Here is a 24,499-nt window from a genome sequence, read left to right on the forward strand (position 1 = left end):
GTAACCACAAATAACTCCGTCCTTCTAATCTTCCTGAATTTACCTTCCTAGTTCAAGAGTTATAGGCCTGTGGCTCTAAGCCCCATTTATAAGGGGCTGGAGGTTGAACCCAGGGCATCATGCAAACTAAGTAAGCAGTCTACTGAGCTACATCTCCAACCTTCCATTTTGTCTTTTAATTTTTGTCTTTCCTCTGTTCTGTGGCAGAATGTAAAATACATAATAGCCAAGCCAGCCTAAAATAAGAGACTCAGGGTTCTAACTTCACAGCAGGTTTTCAGCTGAGAGACTAAATTCAAATTTAGATTACTTAAAAAAAAATAAAAGCATCATCAAGGTAGGCAAATGCAGCAGATTACAGAGTAATTTGGGCACTGAGGATTCCAAGGGGAGAGTGTTGTAATAGTACCTATGTTGCCAGCCAGTGTTGTAATTAGAAGGATCGCGTTCCCCACACGCAAAGTTAGCCATGGACAGGGATGGGCAGGATAATTGCCTTGACTCTAGCGATTATTTCGCTCTTGTATATGCATCCCAAAACATCATGTTGGCACACCTTAAATACGTATAATTTACAATCATGAAAAGTGCACATCCCCATTGCTTTGGTGCGTGATTCCCACGCGTCCCAGAGTGCCTGTAAAAAGGGCATTCTGGGAGGCGGCCCCTCGCTGCCATCCATCGATCATAATTTAGGATTTCCAAAGTAGCTCCCTCCTCCACTGCAGTGATGTCACCCGAGGAAATATGCAATTGCAGTGTCAACAGACTAAAATAACAACCAAGGGATTTTTGACTTAACAGCAGGCTGTGGGTAAACTGTGATATAAACAGACTGCAGCCGTCTGTGAGAGAAGAGCCATTTTAATATTGCCATTTCAAAGAGAGAGTCTGTTTTCCAGCTCCTTAAAATTGAAGGCCCTGATTGCACGTCTTTGGAATGAAAATTCACTCCAGTTCAGGGAACGTAAGAATGCAAATTCAAATGAGGACTGACAGCAAAATGATTTGCCCCAAATTATATATATTATATAATTATCCTTATAAGCTATAATTATAAATTATATATATAATTTGTTTGTATATATAATGTATTAAGGGCAGACTCAGCCAGAGTGGAGTCTTCTTGACGTTGAGTCAGGATGTGTGAAGCAGGAGAGACGGTTATATTTGCTCATTGTAACCCCTCTCCTCCTCTCTTCTCTGGTCAGTTTCTCCTGGGTGGCGATACTGTCTGTAACTGCCTGGGATTGCTTGGAGTCTGAATAGATGTTGGTTTTTCCTTTTCCTTTCACTGCTTGCGCTCAAACCCAGGGCCTCACAGATTCTTAGAAAACACACTGCCGCTGAGCTGTAGCCCTAATCCTCCTTTTTTACTTTCTAAGACACAGTCTCACAACATTACCTAAACTGATTTAAACTCACTCTGTAGCCTAGACAGGTCTTGAACTTGTGATCCTCCTGCCTCAGCCTCCTGAGTAGCTGTGATAATAAGCCTGCACCTCCAGGTCTGGCTTAGACATTGTGTTTGCTTTAGCCTGCAGCATGACAGAACCCACTTCCCCCGTCACGCCTTTCCTGATACTTTCTGTGGACTATGCATCTCCTGTCAATGTTACCACGAGTCACACCTTCAGGGAACACTGCGATGGTGCAGCCCGACCCCCCTTTGAAAACTTATTGATGATGTCAAGACCCAGTCTTCTTTCCACACCAGGCAGAGCACAGGCAGAAGTTCCACAAGGATTTAAGGCTGCAGGGGTGGTGGGATCCACCTATAATCCTAGCACTCAGGATGCTGAGGCAGGGGAAGCATCAGTTCCAGCCACCTAGGCTATATAGTAAGTTCCAGGCGGCCAGGATGGAGAAGACCACAGTTATAGTGGAAAACCCAGGGCAGAGTTAAGCTGAATAGTTAGTTCAGTACCAGGGTCCCTCCCTCCCTTTCTTTTCCCCATCCTTCCCTTTTCTTTCTTTCCTTGTTTTTGTTTTGTTTTGTCTTGTTTTTTTTTTTTTTGATACAGGGTCTCTTGTAAGCCTTAAACTTATTATGTAGTTGAAGATAAACTTGCATTGATCCTCCTGTCTCTGCTTTCTTTCCAAGTGCTGGGAGTGCAGGTGTGTGCCATCACGCTTGACCTTTGTTCTTTTTGTTAGACCAATCGTGCCCCGAACTTTCTATCTTCCTACCTCTGCCTCCTGAGTACTGAGACTACAGTTCTGTACCAACCACTTTGCCCAGCTAGATCTAGTGGTTGGTTTATATTGTTTTAAAAATGTGTACAAAGTTATGGAAGTCTGTCTGTCCTATCTAAAATAAGTAAGTTGAAGAAAAAAGTTCTTTAGGTTTTTAATGATTGTTTTAATATTTTTATTATTTATTTTTATTATAGCATTATTTCAATATTTTTATGTGTATATGTGGGGGGGTATGTTCTCCCAAGTGCAGTGTCTACAGAGTCCAGAAGAGGGTATCGATCTCCTAGAGTTGGAGTTACAGGTTGTTGGAAGCTGCCAAATGCTCTTAACCCCTGAGCCATCTTTCCAGCCCCTCTTTAGGATTTCTTTCAGCTCTGACCTCCTGTGCTTTCAGAAACCTTTTCATTATTATTGTTTGACCATCAGTGTTGCTTAGAGTCTGCCATGAAACCTGTTCTTGCTGGTTCTGGGGAGCATCTTTATGGGGAGGTAAAATGAACAGAAACTACTAGAGACACAACCAGACACTCTTGCTAGATGTAGTGGTGCACGCCTTTAATCCCAGCACTTGGGAGGCAGAGGGAGGCAGATCTCTGTGAGTTTGAGGCCAGCTTGGTCTACATAGTGAGTTCCAGGTTAGCCAGGGCTGCATAGAGAAACCATGTCTCAAACAACAAAACACAAAAACCAGATATTCTTCAGCCGCTGTGGAGCAGAAGTGGAGCAGAAAGGGGAGGGGCCCTGGGCATCAGAATTGCATCAGCATTGGCGGCTTGGCTTGTGGAGGTATTGTAGAGAAGGATCTCCAGAAATATTTGAACCCAGATTTAGTTTTGTCTCTTCTGTGTTTTCTACATTCTCCTCTATTTGCATGTGCAATCCTGAATTTATCTGTTGTCGTTATTATAGGATCATAGCATCCCGGCGGCAGTGATTGGGGTGGGAAGAGGCAAGGGTCCCTTTTATCCTTCTCTAATATGCAAAAAGTATCTACATGTGGGGTGTGAGATTCCTTGCACAGGAGAGTGAAGGCTCTCATGATACTCGTTGAAGCTGCTATTTCAACCCCCATTTCAATATGCCTTTGATAACCAGAGTGTGAGGGTCTGAGAGAGGAAAGGTTGGCCGGCTGGCAGCATGAAGCCAACTTCTCATCCTCCGCAGTCAGGAAGGAGCAAGGTCTGCACAGCCTCTCCTAGCTGGAACGTTCCTGCAGGACTGCTCAAGAGCGGTAACATTGGTCCCCATTTGAAAGCTGACAGAGGGTGTCTGTGTTGGCGTGGGAGACACAGTCACATATGTTCATTATTCTCTCTTCCTCTCTGTATAACTCCTCCTCTGCCAAACATACCCGTGTTGGTCTTCTTCTCTTCGTATGCTCAAATCCACATATGCTCTGAGGCCCAGGAAAATACCAACCTATACTTTCTCTCACACTGTTCTGTAACACCCGTAAGGCCATCAGTCACATCCATTGGAATGTACTGTCTCGGGTACTTGCAATATGCTATACTAGCACTCCGCTTGGATGTGTCAAATGCGTAGGACATGGTTTCTAACCCAAATAGTATATAAGAGCAAACCTGTGCAGACACAAAGTTGTAAGCCCAGAGGCACACGTACAGAAATGACTAATTTTATAATTAGTAAGCCCGTGGATATTCATATATGTATGTATACACTGAGGACAAAAGCAGGACTGGAGAGATGGCTTGGTTAGTAAAGTGCTTGTTAGTTAGTACAGTTTGGCAAGCGTGAGGACCTGAGTTCGATGCCCAGAGCCTGCAGAAAAGTTGCACACAGTAGCATGCATTAAATCTCAATGCCCAGGAGGCAGAGACAATTGGATACCCAGGGCTTGCTGGCCAGTCAGCCTAGCCAAACTGATGAGCTCCAGGTTCAGTGAGAGGCCCTGTCTCAAAAAATAAGTTGGAAAGAAATTAGGGAAGATACCTTATGTTGTTGATCTTTGGTCTCTACACACACACACACACACACACACACACACACAGAGAGAGAGAGAGAGAGAGAGAGAGAGAGAGAGAGAAAGAGAGAGAGAGAAATAGAACTGTTTGTTCATGTATTTTACAAGTTCTTACATGATTAATATTGAAAAATTCCAGGAGCTCCATTTTCTTATTTGTCTGTGTCAGTTTATGGCCTTCCAAATTTGAGGCTCGAATACTCTTTACAACTCCTTTCTCCCTTCCTACTTCATTTCTCTTGAGAAAAGGGCAATTTCTCAGTGAGTCTTGGTGGTGCACACTTGTAACCCCAGTTCTTGGGAGACAGAGACAGTAAGATCAAGTTGGTTGGGCCAGTTTGGGCTATAAACTGAGTTCCAGGCCAACCTGGTCTATAGAGAGAGACCCTGTCTAAAAGAAAAAAAAGAAAAAACTTGAAGAAGGATAGAAATAAAGAGTAGGGAGAATAGGTTACTTCTTTCCTATGAATTATGCCATGTACAGAAACTAAAAAGAGAGGCCTTGGCTAATTTAAAAGTAAGTAAAGTGAGCTGGTAGTGTAGCTCAGTGGTACAGTGCTTGCCCAGCGTGCTCACAGCCCTAGGTCTGTGTAAACTAGAAGTGATGGCACCACCTGTAATCCAAGCACTCTGGAAGTAGAGACAGGAAGACCAGACATTCAAGATCATCCTTGGCCTACATAGAGAGTACAAGGCCATTTAATAAATAAATAAAGTGCCCTCTCAGAAATGCAACCTGTCTCTTCATACTCGGTTGAGGCGGTAAATCCCTACTCACTGATCCTTTAACAGTGTTGTTTATAGTGGATATCTTGAGCCACGATGCCCAAAATGACCCTATTTTCTTCTCTTTGCTGTAGGTGTTTGAAGAACGAAGAGCTCTGCTTGGAAAATGGGTAAAGCATTTAAAATTATCCAGGGCTTCTGGGGATATCTGAGTTGCAAAGTACTTGCCTAGCCTGCACAAGGCCTTGGGTTTAATCCCCAATGCCACAAGATAGCTAGATGAAAGAAAGGAAGGATGGAAGGAAGAAAGGAAGGAAGGAAGGAAGATAGAAAGAGAGAGAGAGAGAGAAGAGGGAGGGAAGGAGGAAGAGAGGGAAAGAGGGAGGGAGGGAGGAAAGATGATAGAAGATAAAGATAGATAAATAGATAGATAATAAAAATAAAGATAGATAGATTGATAGATAGATAATAAAAATAAAGTGTGTCTGTTTCTGCACCATGGTTGATGGAGACTGCTTGTTTGTTGCCTGGCCACCCAGACCCTAAATAATCACACAGAAAACCTATTCATTTCAATACTGGTTGGCCAATAGCTTAAGCATATTTCTATCTAGCTCTTACATCTTAAATTAACCCATTTCTAGTAATCTGTGTATTGCCATGTAATTGTGGCCTACTAGTAAGGTTCTGTCTGGTGTCCAGAGTCTGTCTCCTGTGGCAGCTACATGGCTTCTCATTGACTCTGCCTATTCTCTTTCTATATCTATCTGCTTGGAATTCCCATTTTGCCCTATTCTGTCCTGCAATAGTCCCAAAGCAGCTTCTTTATTAACTAAAGGCATTCACAGCATACAGAGGAGAATCGCACATCAGTATCTTATCTGTTTTGGTCTATTCAAGCTACTGTAATGAAAACCATAGGCCAAGTGGCTATTTGTAACATGAAGGGCCTGCTTGTTTGTGTTTCTGTCCTGCCCGGACCCCCAGCTGTTTAGTCGCAGAGAAAAATCACACTGAGATCTCTATAAGTTATAAAGCGGATTGGCCCATTAGCTCTAGCCTCTTACTGGCTAACTCTCACATCTTGATTAACCCATTTTTCTGATCTATGTTAGCCATGTGGCTCAGTACCTTTTTCAGTGGGGCAGCTCACATCCTGCTGCTTCGGTGATCTGGGCAGGAGTGGGAGGAATCAACTTCCTCCTCCGCAGAATTCTCCTGCTCTCTTTGCATCATTTCCCCTTCCTGTCTGGTTTTCCTGCCTACACCTCCTGCCTACACCTCCTGCCTGGCCAATCAGCGTTTATTTAAAACAAGATTGACAGAATACAGATAATTTTCCTGCACCAGCTATTTATTTATTTTTGTTAGTTCTGGGATTTGGAAAATCTCAAGATCAAGGTGCTGGCGATGGGTCTGTTGAAAGCCCTCTTGTGCAGCCATCTTGCTGTCTTCTGAAAGGGCAGGAAGCGGGAAAGAGTCCTCTGAGATCTGTTTGATCCTGTTGAGGGCTCCCCCTAGCAAAGGTCCCACCTACTACCCCCATCCTCATCTGCAGCTTAGGAGTTCATGTTTGTTTTAATTTTTATTTAGATTTATTTTACGTGTCGGGGTGTTTTGCCTGCGTGTGTGTATGTGCATCATGTGGGTGCCTGATGCCCATAGAGGCCAGAAAAGGGGTGTATGCCTTTAATCCCAGTACTCAGTGAGGCAGAGGCAGGAGGATCTCTGAGTTTGAGACCAGCCTGATCTATAGAGTGAGTTCCAGGACAGCCAGGGCTACACACAGAAAAGCCTTGTCTTGAAAAACCAATAGACAGGCAGACAGACAGACAGACAGACAGACAGTAAATATTTCAACGTGTGAATGTTTCAGGACACAAACGCTCTGTCTGCAATGTTGCCTTGGTGCCATGTGTACCTAAGGCAGTGCCAGCTCCTTCCTGAGAAGCATGACTGATAATTTCCATTTAGAGTCTCCCTGGAAAACACAACTCATCCATTATTTTAACAGACATAATTTAATCAAAAGCATTGGTGAGCGGATATTGAAGAAAAGACTCAGGAAGGGATTGATGAGAGTCTGTGGAGAACTGAGCTAATGCCAGCCTTACTCACCCCAGCCCAGCAGGGAGCCCACACTCCAGAGAGGGAACAGCAGGCATCCCAGCCAGCTGGTTCTTATATATCCAAGGAAGCCTGGTGTTTCAAGGTCGTCTGGGGGAAAGCTGGAGCAAGAAATCAGGGTGACAAGTCAGGGTAGAGCTGACAGCAGCGGGTGAACAGAAAGGAGCATGTCTCTCCTTCCTCAGTTTCCCCCTAGTGCCTCCCTCTTCATGGGCAGCATTCAACAGAGAGCTAGCTGTCAGCTGAGAGATATGGCTACAGCGTTCCAGCCTCCTGGAACTAGAGCTAGTGATGTGGGTTTGGGTCTGAGAGATGATGTCTATAACCGCTGCAGTTCATCCACTGGGCCCCCAGCGTCCAGTGTATACTTGAACTTCCACAGAGTTCATGCTTCTGCCTAACAAGTTACAGCTACCCTTCATCATTGGAGAGGACTTTCTCATCTGTTCCTCTAACGAGGAGACAGAGTCCCAGAGGTCATTACCCATTACTGAGTAATGTCAAGTTATGTGTTTCTGGGCAACAAATTACTTGTTGAATTACTCTACACTCGCAGCTAAATATTTTCTGCTGCTCAAGAGAATTGAAAACATATGGTCATACAAAAACTTGCTCATGAATGTTTATGGCAATGGTATTCAAAATAGTCAAAAGCCCAAACAAGCCAAATATCCATCCACAGGTAAATGAATAAGCAAAACATGGTGTGTTCATATGGTGGGGTATTATTCAGCTGTAAAAGGGAAGTATTTCTGATACATACTATAGATCATGGATGAGCTTTTAAGGCATTGTGTGCTAAGTGAAATAAGCCAGTTTCAAAGACAAATATTGTACAGCTCCACTTTATATGAGGTGCTTAGAATGGGCAAGTTTATACAGATAGAAAATAGAACAGAGGTGACCATGGGTTAGGGAGCTTGTGTTTGATGGGTGGAGACTCTTGGTTTGAGAAAGCTCTGGAGACAGGTGGTAGTGGTGGTTGCACTATAATGTGAAATTATTTAATGCCACTGTACACTTAAAAGCCTGTCATCCCAGCACTTGGGAAGCAGAGGTGAGAGAATCTAGTCAAAGACAGCCTAAGGCTATGCACCAGGTTCAAGGCCAGCCTGGGCTTCTGAGACCCTGCTTCCATAAATCAATCTTCTCCTACTTACCCCCCCCCCAAAAAAAACAGTTTAAAATAGAATGAAATGTGTAAACAGAGGTTTCTCTGTCCCGCCCTGCCCTGTAGCCACTTCTAAATAATTACTCAGAGGCTTATATTAATTATTAATGTTTGACCGGTAGCTCAGGCTTGTTACTACCTAACTCTTACATTTAAATTAACCCATATTTTTGTCTATATTTTGCCATATGGGTCAAGGCTTTTTACTTCATTTTCAATGAGTCCTGCTTGTTTGGCACTGACTGGCATCTCTCCTGACTCTATCCCTCCTCATCTGAGTTCTCAGTTGATTGATCACCTAAGTTTATCCTTCCTGACTATTGGTCAAACAGCTTTTATTATTAACCAGTGAGAGGAATATATATTCACAGCATACAGAAAGATCATCCCATAGCATAAATGCGTATGCATTTCTTTTTTCCCAAATCATTTTATCTTTAATAATCTGCTGGCAATTCAAAATTAGAAAAATAAGTGGTGAAATCATTCGCATTATGATGGATGCCTGTGAGTGCCTCATCCACCATCCTAGGTGAGGATGAGATTGGTTCCAAATGACTTTGTGACTCCCAGGCTAACGTATTTGGTTACTGAGTCTCTGAAAGGCAGTAAATGACAGCTGAAAAATTAAATGTAAGGCACTTCAGAGAACAGGGTGCCATTTCTGTTTTTTTTTTATTGGGGGGGGTATAAAAACAAGCTGAGATTAGATAGTGGTGATGGCTCTGTGATCTTGTAACTATACTAAAACACAGTCAGTTGTACATTTTATTTCTTATTTTCATGTATGTGTGTGTGTGTGTGTCAGTTGTATACTTTATTTCTCATTTTCATGTGCGTATGTGTGTGTGTGTGTGTGTGGTGCCTGTATAAGGGCACACGTGTCACAGTGCTCCTGTGGAGGTCAGAGGACAACTTTGTGACCTCTGTTCTCTCTTTCCATCTTTCCATAGATTTCTGAGATCAAACTCAGGTCACCAGGCTTGTACACTATGGCGCCTAACTACTGAGCCATCTTACTGGCCTTCCTTACTTTTTAAGGCAGGATCTCTTACAAATCTGGAGCTCATGGATTCCACTGGACTGGCTGGCCAGTAAACCCCAGAGATTCCTGTCTCAACCTCTCCAACTTTGGGATTACAGGAGTGTGTGGTTTTACATGGGTATTGGGGAGGTCTAAATTCAGATCTGGCAAGACAAACCCCCTTACCAACTGAGCTGTCATCTCTCAGACCTTCAAAGTCTTCAAATTTTAAAAGTTTTATTTTTAATTGTGTGTATATGTGAGGGGAGCAGGTATTGTAAGACATGGATTTTATCTCAAGACCAAGTTCTCAGCACAAAGGAGATTTATTTGCCCCAGTGGGACATAGGGCAGGGAATTAGAGACAAAGATAGGAGATAGAGGACTGGGGAGACGGGGAAGGGAACGGGAGAGAGAGGTCAGGGAAATTTGTCCCAGAGTGACAAAGGACTGCCTTTGGATAGAGAGCAGACAGATGTGGCCCACGGGAAACTGGCATTTTATAAAGGGGAAAGGAGAAACCCTGTCTTAGGATGCGGTGTATAATTTTAATTGGACATGTTAATTAGGTGAGGGTTTTTTTGTTTTGTTTTTGTTTATTTTTCAAGGCAGGATTTCACTGTGTAGCCATGGCTATCCTGGAACTTATTCCATAGACCAGGCTGGCCTTTAACTCACAGAGATCCTCCTGCCTGTGCCTCCCTAGTGCTGGGATTAAAGGCATGTGCCTCCACTACCTGGCCAAAGGGGGCTTTTGATTACTGGACTTCAATACTTTGATAGCTGTACCTTGGTGGTCAGCCTCAGGTGGAAGAAGTGGTCAAATAAGGGAATTGACCTTGGTGGTTAGCTTTCAGAATGTAAGCTAACAATTTTTAGCAAGGCAGAGGGGTTGGGGGAGAAGGGCAAGGCCTGCCAGAACCATGTTTGCCATGCTTGAGTCCCTTCGTATGTGCACCTGAGTGCAGGTACCCAAGGAGTCCAGAAGAGGGTGTCAGATCTGCTGGAACTGGAGTTACAGTATGAACTGCCTGACATGGGTCCTTCTCAGGAACAGTCAACTCTCTTAACCACTGAACAATCTCTCCAGCCCCATAAATAATTTAATTTTTGTTCATGCACATACACATGGTTCTGTTTGATAGTTAGAATAGCAACAAGCAAAATATCAATGAGAAACCTAAGCTGTATGTAGAGTGCACTGTGGAATTACAGGTACACACCTGTAACTCCAGCACCCCAGAGGCTGAGGCAGGATTGTGAGTTCAAGGGCAGTCCGAGATACACGATGAGACCCTCTCTTTAAATAAAAAAAAAAAAAAATCCTCTGTAGGGTTATGGAGAGAGCTCAGTGGTTAAAGTGCTTGCCTCAAAAGTATGAGGATAGGAGTTCAGGTTCCCAGAATCCAGATAAAGTTCAGGTGGGTGTCGTCTCTGCCTGTAAGCTAGTCTTTGAAAGCAGAGCCAGGATCCCCAGAGCAAGGTGGTTAGCAAGATAACCCTGTGAGCACTGGATCTGGCTGAGACCCTCACTTGGTGTCTACAGTGATAGGTGGTGATTCCCAGCATCAGTCTCTCTCTCTCTCTCTCTCTCTCTCTCTCTCTCTCTCTCTCTCTCTCTCTCTCACACACACACACACACACACACACACATGCACGCACACACTCCACAAGCTGGGGGAAGCTTACCAAATCACCTCCCTGTCCTTGCCATTCATTGTGAGATTGGTGAACTCCGATAGCTCAAGCTACAGCAACTCTAAACATAGCATGCTCACAGTTATTAAGAATACCCCAGTGAAGCCCAACACCGTGTGACAGTGGAATAAGAGAATTCTAATGGTTCCCCAGCCTCACATCCTCATCCCTTCCTTTTATGCTTTGTATTTTACTGAAGAGTTGATGCAAAAAATAAGGGAGGTTGCTAAATTCCTGCCCAGGGAACTCTGCATGGATTAGCTACTTCCTAGTTTGTCCTAACACCTTCTAAACTCCAAAGGGATTTTTTTTCTCCTGCTGCTCAGTATTCTGAGTCATCACCCCCACCTTGACTTGGTAGGGGTTCAAGGAATGCAAATTCATTTTCTATTAGCTAAAACAAACACAATTAGAAAGGAAAATCCCTGAGGCAAAAAACACCTATCCGAGCCAAATGTAAATTATCCTGGACTTTCTGGATCAGCGAAACAAATGAAGAGTCCATGTAATTATCTTTTTAATCTCCAGGGAGAGTGTTTCTGTGTTTTCCTTTATAGGTTTTTATGATCTTAATGTTCATTTATATTCATTTTAATTCACATTATAATGTGAGTTCATTCTCTTATGTGGCACTAAGGAAATCTGAGGAGCTTACCTTGACTGGGCCATGTCGAGGCACAGAAATGACAGCTTGCTGCTTTTAAAGTGTCTTGCATATCTCTTGTACATAGATTTAACCACTTATCGTTTTTAAGATCTCTATGGCATTTTAGAGTAGTAGGTGTCTCTTATACAATGTACATACACACATGCATATATGTGTATATGTAATCCTCACGATAGTATATAATCCTCACAGTATCCCTACATTATAGTATAGCTATAATGTAGCTATAATGACCCACAATGTATAATTGAGGACATTTTGAATATTACAAACAGTAGAAAATTGAGAGCGAGACCCTGAGTATTCTCTCCTGTCAAATAATCCAAACTCAGAACGTATAAACAGACTTTACATGAGGTAAACTGTAATCCAGGAGAGTTCTGATAACTCTGAATCAGTGTTCGGAGGAAAGCCGAGGAAGTCATCCCAAGATGATTTAAATTGTTGAAAGAGAGGCTCCTTTTGAAGTTGGAAGAGAATACGAGGGCCGGAGGGACACACCCTACAGGGGCATTTCTCACATCTGTACCCCAACAACAATGAATTCACACACATACTGTGAAGGAGAATTTTAACTCTCAGCTTGCCACAACCTAGACTCATTTGAGAAAGGAATTTCAGCTGAAGAGCTATCTAAACTCGACTGACCTGTGGGCATGTCTGCGGGGATTGTCTTGTAGGTAAAACCATTTCCTGAACATGAGCTTCTCTACTGTATCAGACAGGAGAAAGCTGGCTAACAGCCATCGCAGCTCACTCATTTCTCTCTGCTCTTCCTACACACAATTATTTGTTAGGTTTCCTAGTGTCAGGTCATGTGTGCTATGATAAAACACCTCAACAAAAAAAAGCAATCCATGGGAGGAAGGGTTCATCTTAGTCCACAATTCTGGTTATCGTCCACCATAGCAGGGCCATCAGTGCAGTAATTTAAAACAGCTAGTCAGAGAAAGGTAAGTGCATACGTGCATACATGCTCAGCTTTCTCTCGGCACTTAGATAGCACAGGATCCCCTGCCTAGGGAATGGTGCCTCCCACTGTAGGCTGTGTCAGGGTCCGATGCCCCAACATAAACTACTTTTCCCTCTCTGGACCGGCACGGAGGTGCAAGAACAATTGAGACACAGTTCACACAGCAATATCAGAAGGGAGTCCCAGGCTTCGTTCATTCTTGAGGATCACCCGCGTTTATTATTCAAACACCCTTTATTCCCCAAGGTAAACCAAGGTGGAAGCTCATTAATAGTCTCTTTCTTGGGGTAGAGGACAGCAGTCATGTCCAGACTCACTAGCTTGGAATTCACATCTCTTCCCAGGCGATCTACATAATAACAAAAGAGGAGGAGCGGTACATCCTGAGCCTATTGTTAGGTAGCAACAGCCTGTCTAGAGGGATTGCTTTGGTTACCAACTATGGCCCGAGAACTTGGCTGTCACACCATCCAGAAAATATGGGCCTGCAAGGCTGGATCATCCCACATCAATTAACATAATCAAGACACTCCCCCAGGGACATACCCAAATGCCAACCTGAGCTAGACAATCCCTCACTGAGATACTCCTCCAGGGATATGGCCAAATGCCAACCTGATCGAGACAATCCCTCAGTGAGACACTGTCTCAGGGACATACCCAAATGCCAACCTGGTCTAGACAGTCCCTCTGAGATACTCTCCCAGAGACATACCCAAATGCCAACCTGGTCTAGACAACCCCTCAGTGAGACTCTCTTCAAGTGGTTCTAGATTGTGTCAAGTTGACTATTACATATACACTAAAGGTCTGGGCCAGATGCAGTCTGTCCGATGCATGCGGTCTGGTCACGTACGTGGAAATGCGAGAAAGGGTAAGTCCGTGGTGAAATGTGGAATTTACCAAACCGGTATAGCAACAAACGCATGCTATGCGCTAGCAGTCACTTACTAAACTCACTTTCTGTGCTGGTCTCTTCCTCACGATTGATCAGAATCAGCATGGGACTCTCTTACTCTGTTTCCTCAGTTTGACAAATGGACAGACTCTCAAAGGAGAAGAATCCTTACAGGCCTTCTAGAGCGCTGCTCCCTGGCTCAGCAGAAGTTCTGCTGTCGAAAGCTGCAGGAAAGAATCCCAGCGGAGGCCCTGGATTTTACTACCAAGCTGCCAAGGGTGTTATCTGTCTATATCTTTTCCTTCTTGGACCCCCGGAGCCTTTGCCGTTGTGCACAGGTAAAGGCAATGGAATGGCACATGGCATTTTGTTGGGGCAGCCTTAGAAAACTTTGAGGGTGGAGTAACCTAAAGATGAACCCTCACGTGCATGGGCATAAGACGAAGTGATGGATTTTATTCTGCAACGTTTGAATGAATGACCGTTGGCTATTTTTTTTATATCTAACTCTGTAGACTTAGAGGTGTGTGTGTGTGTGTGTGTGTGTGTGTGTGTGTGTGTGTAAGACACCAGGAGTGTCAGATGACAAAGCTGCTAGCAATTATACACATATACGTGGTTCCTCAAGAGAACAGCATTGCCACCTAGCACACAACTACAGTAACAACCTAGACCAGTGGTTCTCGACCTTCCTACTATTGCGACCCTTGAATACAGTTCCTCATGGTGTGGTGACCCCCAATCATAAAATTATTTTTGTTGCTATTTCATGGCTGTAATTTTGCCACTGTTATGAATCATAATGTAAATGTCTGATATGCAGGATATCTTATATATGACCCCTGCGAAAGGGTTGTTCAACCCCTCAAAGGGCCGCAACCCACAGGTTGAGAACCGCTGCCCTAGACCGCACAGTGCAGGGTGCCTGTGTACACAGCTGTAATAGCATCCCAGACTGTGCAGTGCAGCTCACCTGCCAATAGAAAAGCACAAAAGAGGGCGTCCATGAGACGTCTACTACGAGGATGAGAGTGACAGATACCTAAGCTCAGCTGCGTAGCTGTGAACTCAGCACTTGGAAAGCTAAGGCAGGAGAACCGTTGTGAGTTCAGGGCTATCCTGGGCTACAGACAGAAAGAAAGATAGGTAGAACGGAATGTGCCAGTGTACCATCAGAGGGCTTGGGGGGGGGGGGAGAAAAGAAGCCAGTATTTCTTACAAGTATTCTTTACTGTATGGAACTGAAGTTAAGAAGCTGGAGAGATGGCTTAGCGGTTAAGAGCACTTGCTGCTCTTGCAGAAGAGCCAGGTTTAGTTCCCAGCACCCACATGGCAGCTCACAACTTATCTGTAATTCCAGTTCCAGGGCCCTGACTCCTCTTTTGGATTGCATGCCTATACATACACACAGGCAAATACTCCTACACATAAAAGTAAAAATAAATAAAGGTTTAAAAAATATTAAAAAAAATAAACCGGAGTTAAATTGAGATATAACCCTGTAGAGCAGGTGTGGTGAGGCATACCTGTAATTCCAGAACACCACAGGAGAATCAGAAGTGTTTCATTACCGAACTGCGCCTCCGAGGCAAATGACAGCAGTTCCCTGGGGTCCCTCAGTGCAGCTCCGCGCTAGAGGAAAGGAGGCTGTGAACGTGAGGAGGCTGCTTTGTTTTCCCAGGTGAGCTGGTACTGGAAGAGCCTGGCTGAGCTGGACCAGCTCTGGATGCTCAAGTGCCTGCGCTTTAACTGGTACATCAACTTCTCCCCAACGCCGTTTGAGCAGGGCGTCTGGAAAAAGCACTACATTCAAATGGTGAGAGAACTTCACGTCACCAAACCCAAGGCAAGTTTGAGACAGAAAGCGGTAGCAAATTCTAGAACTTGTGAGTCAAAGATCCAGCTTGAATGTAGGAAATGAGTGGGTCAAAGGACATACCCACGACTCCGAATGTCTCGTCTGAGGCTTCATAGACCTTCTCAGGATATTTGTGTTACAGAGAGCTCTCACCTGATGCCCTCCAACCGCAGCTACCTGCAGAGGTCAGGCCTGGGGATGGGGAGTGTGTGCTCTTCTCTGATTCCTCACCCTGATTTGTGTGCCAGATAGTTCTGACGTGGGAATTCTGCATTATATTCGGTAATCGTCAGCATGGGCCATTAGAATTTACATATTTATATTTGTTATGATTCTATAAGATGACCAACCAAGTTTGTTGGTTGGTCGGTCAGTGGGCTAATTAGCTCAATGTTTGAGACAGCATCTCCTTAGGTGGCCTAGGCTGGCTTTGATCTCGAGAGCCTCCTGCCTCAGCGTTAGGGATGCTGTTACTATAGATATGTGCCAGATTGCGTGAGTTTTTATGTGTTAGCTATGATGGGGATCCATACTAGGGCCTCATGCAAGCATGATGGAGTTTGGATCTCCAGTACCCACACAAAAAAGCCAGAAGTGGTGGAACACACTTGCAATCCCAGCACTGGGGAGGTGGAGAGAGTTGATCCCTTAGGCCCAGCTAGCTAAGACAAATGGGGGAGCTCCAGATCCCAGGAAGAGACCCTGACACCCAAGGTTTAACTCTGTCCTCCATAATCATGTTCACACATGTGTTCACAGACACACACAGACACACACACACACACTCATTTGATGTGAATAGTCACAGAATAAAAAAAAGAAGAGATATGGGATCATTTTAATACAGATATGCAAACAAGTTGTTTTACAAGATTCAATGTCCATTCATGACAGAATTCCAGAAAATCTACTGGACTATGTTCCCATTCAGACTGGGAACATAGCTCAGCAGTGGGCCCAGAGCTTGCCTGGCATGTGTCAGGCCCATCAGTTAACCCGACTGCCAACACAAAAGACTTGAAATGTTAGGAACAAAACTTGCTTACGTCACTGTCGTGGGTTTCATTATTGTCAGTTTGTTAGAATACCAAGCATTGTGCTTTTCAGAATTAATGCTTTTTCTGTATTTTACTCTTACTTATACTTAAATACTTCCCAGTTTTTTTTAATTATTCCATATTATTTTATTTCTAATACCATTGTATTAATTGCTTTTATCACTGCTGTGGCAAAAGCAACTCAGAAAGAAAGGCTTATTTTTGGCTCTCGGTCTATAGTGGTGGAAAGTCGTGACTGAAGGATGTTGAGGTGGTTGGTTGGTGGGGTGTTCTGTGTCATGTGGGTCGGTTGAAGAGAGAGGTCCCTCCAAGATGAAATTTCAGGCCTGTGTGGCAGCAGGAAGGTCGAGCCTCTAATGAACTGAATCCAGAACAGCCGTACAAAGGCCGATTTGATTGTCACACAAAGTTGTTTTTTGGGTAAAGTATTTCCTCATACCAAGATCCGTGATCTCACTGTATGTCTACAAAGGAGAGCATCACGGGTGCTCGTGACTTTAGTCCTTTCCTGTGTACCGCTTGCAGTACACAGTAGTGCAGGAGCCTTGGGTGCGCCAGAGGTGTCCTGTGACCACAGTCACACGGAGGCTGCAATGCTCCTTCAGAAAAGCATTCTACAAATCATGGCAAGTAATCGCTGTTTTCCACAGAGATTCTTCAGGGTTAAGGGACTTCTGTAAAACAACTGCTCGTTATAGTGTCTACTCTAGATAGAGCAACACCGCTAAATTCCTATAGCAGCTGGTCACATGCCTCCACAGTCAGAAAGCTAAGAGCTGGATGCTGGTGCTCAGTTACTGTCTCCTTTCTATCCAGTCGGGAACCTCAGTGCCCAGAACGATGCTGCCCCAGTTAGCGTGGATCTTTTCACTTCAACTAACCCAGTCTAGAAACTCCCTCGCAGGTGTGCCCTGAGGTTTGCCTCCTGAGTGACTCCAGATCCTGTCAGATTGACAATATCAACCCTTACAAGGGATAAAAGTAGAACTCCTCCAGCGAAAAGACAAGGGTTTATTTCTAAATAAGCTGATAAAAATGAATGTCCCTTCTAGATGAGGCCTGTACAGCATACAGAATTGCACAAATATTAAATGTTTTCTTAGTTGGCTACAGTGATGGGTAATCTTGATTGTCAACTTGACATGCCTGGGATTGACCACTTGCCATGCCTGTGAAGCATTGTCTTGATTGCTAATGTAGGAGGGCCCAGTCCACTATGGGTGGTGCTAACCCTAGGCAGCTAATCCTAGGTGCTAATCCTAAACTATATAAGAAAGATTACTGAGGATGAATCTGGAAGCAAAGCACCATTCGTCCATGGTTTCTGCATCAAGATCTTTCCCTGATTTCCCTCAATGATGGACTTTAACCTGTAAGGTGAAATGAATCCTTTCCTCCCCAGGTTGCTTTTCTGGCTGTGGAGTTTGTCGTAGCAGCAGACAGCAAACTGATACAGCCATAATCGTTCATTAACTGAGTAAATATTTTTCAGATGCTGCTATGTGCTAGGTGCCAAGAATACAAAGATCCTAACCAGGTTTCCACAGGACTCGGCCTAGGAGCCATGCCATACCCAAATAAACACTGTCATTGAAACACTTAGTTACTAAGGATAATCTCGGAGTAGAAATGACGACCCCAAACAAGGAGTGGATCAAACAGTGAATTTGCTGTGCTCTGGGAACTAAGGGCATTGTTTCTCTCTCCTTCCTTCCTTCCTTCCTTCCTTCCTCCCTTCCTTCCTTCCTTCCTTCCCTCCTTCCTTCGTTATTTTTGGTGGTGGAGCTGGGTATGAAATATAAGACCCTGGTGAAGACTCTACCAGAGAGCTACACCCCAGTCCCAACTGGGGAAATTCTTGATTTTTCACTCACAATTGAAGCAAGTCGATTTACGAAGCAAAGCCTCCTTAATCTCTTAATGAACAAAAATTGAGCTCTTAATGGCTTCTCAACATACCAGTACCACTTCCCTTAGGCTAAACCCACATTGAAAACGCTTTATGAACCAGGCACACAAAAGACAGACTTCTAATTTTGGAAATTAAATAGAATTGTTCTCGGGGAGTGGCTTGGCTTTGGATAACTGACACAGCTACAGTCTACCCCTGTGCAATTTGAACTTGTCTGTCTGTTAGCTCATTAAGGGTAGAGCACTGTGGGGGGGAGGCGGCGGGGGCGGGGGTTGTACCCTTCTATGAATATATTAACTGCAGTGTGACAGGCTAGATAATGGATAGTAGAGCTACAGGATAGGATGAAAAGGTTTGACATATGGACTTGAAGTATGACAGACTTGGATTTGAATTCTGCAATCAAATCGAAATCCTCCTTATGTCCTTATGGGTTGATTGAATAGTTTCTTCTAGCTTCAGACGCTGCCTCCGTAAAATAGGAGCTATTTTTAAATTACTGTGAGAGTTGGGAGTGGTGCTCACACCTGTAATCCCAGCGCTTCTGAGACTGGAGACGAAGGATGACAGTGATCTCCAAGTCAGTCTGGGTCACAGACTGAGACACTGTCTTTGAGAACCAAATAAGGCAGGTGACACGGCTCGTCTCATTGAGTGTTTGCCTGTCGGTCCTAAATTCAGTCCCCAGCATTATGTAAACCTGGCGTAAGAGACCTGTAACCTCAGCGCTCAGGAAGCAGAGGCAGGAGGATCAAGAGTTCATGATCACATTGTGCTGTATAGGGAGTTTGAGGTGAGTTTGGGCTACACAAGACCCTATAAATAAATAATAAATCAATTACTGTAGTGACAGAATAAGAAAATGCAAAGGAACTGCTGTACACATCAAATACTCCTGGGACTGGGACTGCTGTGGTCCGCGTAACCTTTACCACCATTACCGTTGCCACAGGGAGGATGAGGAGGAGGAGGAGGAGGTGATTAATATGTTTGTGTTCTTTGTTCTTGGTGATGGTGTTATTCTGGTGGTCTGAGGGTAGAAATAACACACACTCTTCCTCTAGACACCTCCCAAGGATGGATTCATAATTGCCGACGTTCAGCCCATTCCCGGCAGCTCTGCAGAGGGAAAGCAGTCCCCTTCGTTAGCTTTGAGATCCTCCACTTCCTTAAGAAAGAAGAATAACCCAGGGGAGAAAGAGCTTCCACCGTGGCGGTCGTCCGATAAGCATCCCACTGACATCATCCGCTTTAATTATCTAGACAACTGTGACCCCGAACACCTCTGGCAACGGTGAGACGCTCCGTGCCCCTCCCACCCTATTTGTTTTTCAAAATAATTGATTGACATTTGGGTAGATGGAAGAAAAAGTGATCCCAGAGCTCACTGTTAACTACAGAAACTTTTCAGTGGGTCGGTGTGGACTAAACCACTCTTGACAAATTTGCCCTTTTCACCGCCATCCGTCTACTTCCCATAGCTGTAATGACTTAGCAGTGCAACCTACTTACTATTTTAAATACTATGTGTGCGTGCCACGGCACACGTGTGTGGCGGTCAGAGGACAACTTTCAGAAGTCAGTTCTCTCCTTCCAACAAACTCAGATCATTAGGTGTGTATAGCAAGGACTGCTACCCGCTGAGCCAGCTGGCCAGCCCATTGTTAAATATTTAGAGTTTAATTTAACCATTTGTTTGTGTGCACGTGTTGCATGCGCATGCGTGTGTGTGTGTTGGGAGGAATGCCTGTGGAGGACAGAGGAGGCCTTTGAACTGGAGTCACAGGTGGTTGTGTGCTGTTCAGTATGGATCCTGGGAACTGAACTCCGGTCCTATGAGAAAGCAGGAAGAGCCCTTAGCTGATAAACCATTGCTCCAACCTTAGATGTCTTGTTTTAATATTTTAATATTAGTTTCAAACCAGCATCGTGTGGCTCATCCTAGACTTTTTTTCCTTTTCCTTCTTATGCTTCCTTCCTTTACCAGTGAATAAGCAAACAACAGGAGGGAAGGCCAAACTTTGACCGCCACCCTCTCATACAGAGCGTGAGGCAGTAAGACAGCCACTTTTCCCTACCAAGCTAAGTAGGGATGGACTTGTAAAAGATCAGACCAAGTCTGAGGCAGCCTGAGCTAAGTAATGAGACCCTGTCTCAAAATTGAAATGGCAGTTGAGATATTAATGATACACACCTGTAATCATAGCACCGAGGAAGCTAAGGCAAGAAGATAGCACATTATGGATAGCCTGGGCTACATAGAGGTATCCTGTCCTAAAATCAAACAAACAAACAAACCAAAAAAAACCCTCAAACCAAAACCTGTAGTATAATGAAGTAGAAAGTTAAGTTATATGTAGTAAAATATGACCAGTTATTGAAATGAGATGGAGACTGTGTGGTTTATCACTATGCTGCGAATCTCTCAACTTTCCTGCCTTTTGTTTGTGGAGATAGAGTCTCCTTTCATAGCCCAGGCTTGCCTTGCACCTGTGTTCCTCTTGCCTCAGAACCCTGAGTGCTGGGATTGTAAGTGTGTGCCACAGTGCCTGGTACATTTGAAATTTCTGTATATCGAGGCTCTCCTTCAAATTGTAATTTGATGGCTATTCATTTTTTCCACATGTGGCCAGGCTGTATGGTATGTCACTACTAACAAAGCCAGTTTAAGCCAGTTTTAGGATTAAACATTGTCGGGAAGTTACCTTCTAGTCCTGCACCTGAAACAGAATGAATGAGGAATGCAACTGGGCATCAGGGTCCATGGGATGTAGCTCGTCTGGGGGCACACACAGTATTGCAAGCATGTGTTAAAGTCTCTGAGGTCTTAGATTCTGGCTTCAAAAAAAAAAATCTGTATTAAAGCCAGGTTTGGTGGCGCATGCCTTTAACCCCAGCACTCAGGAGGTAGAGGCAGAAGGATCTCTGTGAGTTCAAGGCCAGCCTGGTCTACAAGAACTAGTTCCAGGACAGGTAAGGCTACACAGAGTCTCTGTACTGAGGAAAGGAGGTGGGAGAAAGTTCTAGAATAACCAAATGCAGCTTGATTCTCAAGGGGGTTCTAGTTAAAAGGGCAGATGGGAGAGAGGGAGACAAAAGGAAGGGAGAGAAGGAGGGAGGAAGGATAGGAGGAAGAGAGGGAGGGAGGGAGGGAGGGAAAAAAGAAATCCTTGGAACAACTGCAGACATCTGAATACAGACCATGTGCTAAATGATATTAAATAATGTTTATTTCCTATGACAGTGGTGCTAGTGTGGCTGGGTAGACGAGTGTCTTCGTCTTAGGAGATGAGTGTTGAAGTACTAGGAGGAGGGGGTGTCATTTCTGCAACTAATCAAGTCACCACCACCACAAAACCCAGCTATATACATGTGGAAGGTGCAGTGAAGCAAGCGCAGCCAAGTGCCACCAACATCTGTTTAAGGCTGAGACCGATGCCCTATTCTCTAGCTCTTCTGTCTGTTTGAAACTCCTCAGTTAAAACTTGAGCGAGGTCTTGGAAATGAAGTGGCAAGTAATATCTGGGCAGGTGCATTCTTTTTAAATAAAAAGTTTTTATGACAAGTATTCAAATATAAATAGATAGATACAGAGATGCATAGATAGATACATGGATAGATAATCAAATTACCCTTTTGTGGCTATCTTCAGTTATTAACAGTTTTTAACCCATAGCCAATCTGGAGTCCTTAATTCCTTACCTACTCTGCCCCTCTCCTATATGATGATGCTGATGATTAAACCAGGGTCTACTATGAAGCCCAAGCTAGTTTCAAATTCCCAATCCTCCTGCCTCAGTCTTCCCAATGCTGGAACCACAAGCACTCATCACCATGTCTGCATACCCTAAATAATTTTTAAATAAATAATGTTATGTTATTCCATATAGTGTAACATAAGGGCCAGCTTGTTGGGGTTTCTGTCCCACCCGGTACCCCACAGCCAGCAAGTTCCAAAGAAAATCACATGGAGTCTACATTAGGTTATAAACTGATTGGCCCATTAGGTCAGGCTACTTATTAGCTCTTATAACTTATGTTACCCCCATTATTCTTATCTACGTTAGCCACATGGCTCAGTACCTTTTCCAGCGGGGCAGCTTACATCTTTCCTCTCCGGTGGTCTGGGCAGAACTGGAGGAAAGCACTTCCTTCTTCCTAGCCTTCTCCTATTCTCATTGCCCCGCCTCTACTTCCTGTCTGGTTGACTCGCCTATACTTCCTGCCTGGCCAATCAGCGTTTTATTAAAATACATGATTGACAGAATACAGATAATTCTCCCGCACCAATGTAGGACTTACTTCATATGTCATACCTATACTTCTGTTTTCTTTCTTCTTCCTCTCTCTCTCTCTCTTTCTCTCTCTTTTCTTTTTTTTTCTTTGTTTGGTTTTTAGTTTTTCCAAAGTTTCTCTGTGCAACAACCCTGGCTGTCCTGGAAATCACTCCGTAGACCAGGCTGGCCTCGAACTCACAGAGATCCACGGGCCTCTGCCTCCTGAGTGCTGGGATTAAAGGCTTGTGCCACCATGCCCGACTCTATCTGTATTCTTAAAACATAAAGACCCTTTGTAAAAACCATAACCTGACACCATCTTTATCTAACTCAAGAAATATCTCCTTAATCCAGTTAAGGGTCATCAACATTCAGCATTCCTCGAATGTCACACAGATGTTTGACTTTTTAATGAATGCTTTGTTTAATAAGGTTCCAGATATGGTCTAAAATATGTATTGTATTTGACCCGCCTGTCCATTCTTGCCCTGAATTTTAAGTTAACCTTCTGTTCCGCCTCCTCCTCTTCGGTTGTTCCTCCCCATCCTGCTCTCCCTCCTCCTCCTTGCCCACCCCCACCCCTTGCAGTTTGCTGTAGGAATCGGGCCATTTGTCATGCTCCTCACATTCTGGAGTGCCCGCCACATGCATCTTCTCAGTCCCCTGTCCTCTGTTCCTCCGTCCCTGGCCACACTGATAGTCAGAATCAGGAGCTCTAGAATATATTTACAAAGACATGCACCTTCATTTCTGTTCCCTTCTGTGTTGTTGGTAACCATGGAAGCGCATTACCTTCCCACTATTTCAGGCAAACATGGGTATTCTAGAAAGGGCCAGAAGGGAACTATTTTAGACTCTGTAGGACATAAGTTCCGTGGCACAACTGCTCAGCCCTGCTAGCATAGCCTGAAAACTCACCTAGACATTCCCCCTACACACACACACACACACACACACACACACACACACACACACACACAATTTCTAATACAAGTCTATGAGCAACAGTAGGCAACAGGCTGGACTTTGCTGTGCCACAGATTGATGGCCTCTACCTTCCCCTAGCATGTGTGGTAGCAAACACGTGTTAATACTAACACATGATTACTGAAAATAGCTTCAGATTTCCTGGTTTGTGCTTTTATCTTTGGCAGACACCCTACTAAGAATATTCAGACAGGCTGGGCATGGTGGTGTACATCTTTACTCCCAGCTCTCAGGAGGCGGAGGGGCAAAGGCAATCTCTGTGAGTTTGAAGTCAGTGTGGTTTAAATAATTAGTTCCAGGCCAACCAGGACTATATAAATAGACCCTGTCTTAAAAAGAAAGAAAGGAAGGGAGGCAGGAAGAAAAGAAAGGCTGTTCAGATAAATCTCAGCATTAACGGCACAGGAAAAACTGCTTTGTGTGCGGCGGTGCCACCAGCTTCATAGACAAGATCAAACTTGTTTCGTTTTGCTTTTTGTTATTTCCTCTCTTTCATCTTAGCTTATGCTCTGGAGAACATTTTAGATGGTTCCAAAATCAAGTATACAAAATAAAGTTATGTTTGGGGGAGTCTAGCTTTTGCCCCTCTGTCTCCATATCGTTTCCGGGGGGGTTCATCTGGGAATCCCACCTATGGATACCAGTTTTTCAAATTTTTGTATCATTCTTCCATTTTAAAAAGTTCAAAAAGCTGGATGTTGTGGTGCTTGCCCGTGATCCCAAAGCTTAGGAGGCAGAGGCAGGATGATCAGCCAGAGGTTTTGTGTAACATGAAGGGTCGGCTTATTGGGGGTATCTGTCCCACCCAGTACCCCACAACCGGCAAGCCCCAAAGAAAATCACACACAGGACTCCATAAGATTTTAAAACTGATTGGCCCATTAGCTCAAGCTTCTTATAAGCTCTTATAACACATATTACCCCATTATCCTTATCTACA

The 24,499-nt window shown here is 44.2% G+C and overlaps 1 protein-coding gene across 4 annotated transcripts in view; it reads left to right on the top strand.

Moving 5' to 3' along the window:
- Fbxo16 (F-box protein 16) overlaps positions 1 to 24,499 on the top strand; it is a 52,705-nt gene that overhangs the window by 10,212 nt on the left and 17,994 nt on the right. For 2 of the 4 annotated variants that reach the window (XM_087912186.1, XM_087912183.1), the window contains exons 3-6: positions 5,044 to 5,079; positions 13,599 to 13,805; positions 15,149 to 15,313; positions 19,360 to 19,589. In XM_087912186.1, coding sequence (XP_087768312.1) covers positions 5,044 to 5,079; positions 13,599 to 13,805; positions 15,149 to 15,313; positions 19,360 to 19,589 — 638 coding nt within the window. The remainder of the gene's footprint in view (positions 1 to 5,043; positions 5,080 to 13,598; positions 13,806 to 15,148; positions 15,314 to 19,359; positions 19,590 to 24,499) is intronic. The other 2 variants (XM_087912184.1, XM_087912185.1) reach the window with 2 other exon arrangements.

Source organism: Myodes glareolus, chromosome 12 (genome assembly GCF_982192425.1).
Source record: "Myodes glareolus chromosome 12, mMyoGla1.1, whole genome shotgun sequence".
Taxonomy (NCBI): domain Eukaryota; kingdom Metazoa; phylum Chordata; class Mammalia; order Rodentia; family Cricetidae; genus Myodes; species Myodes glareolus.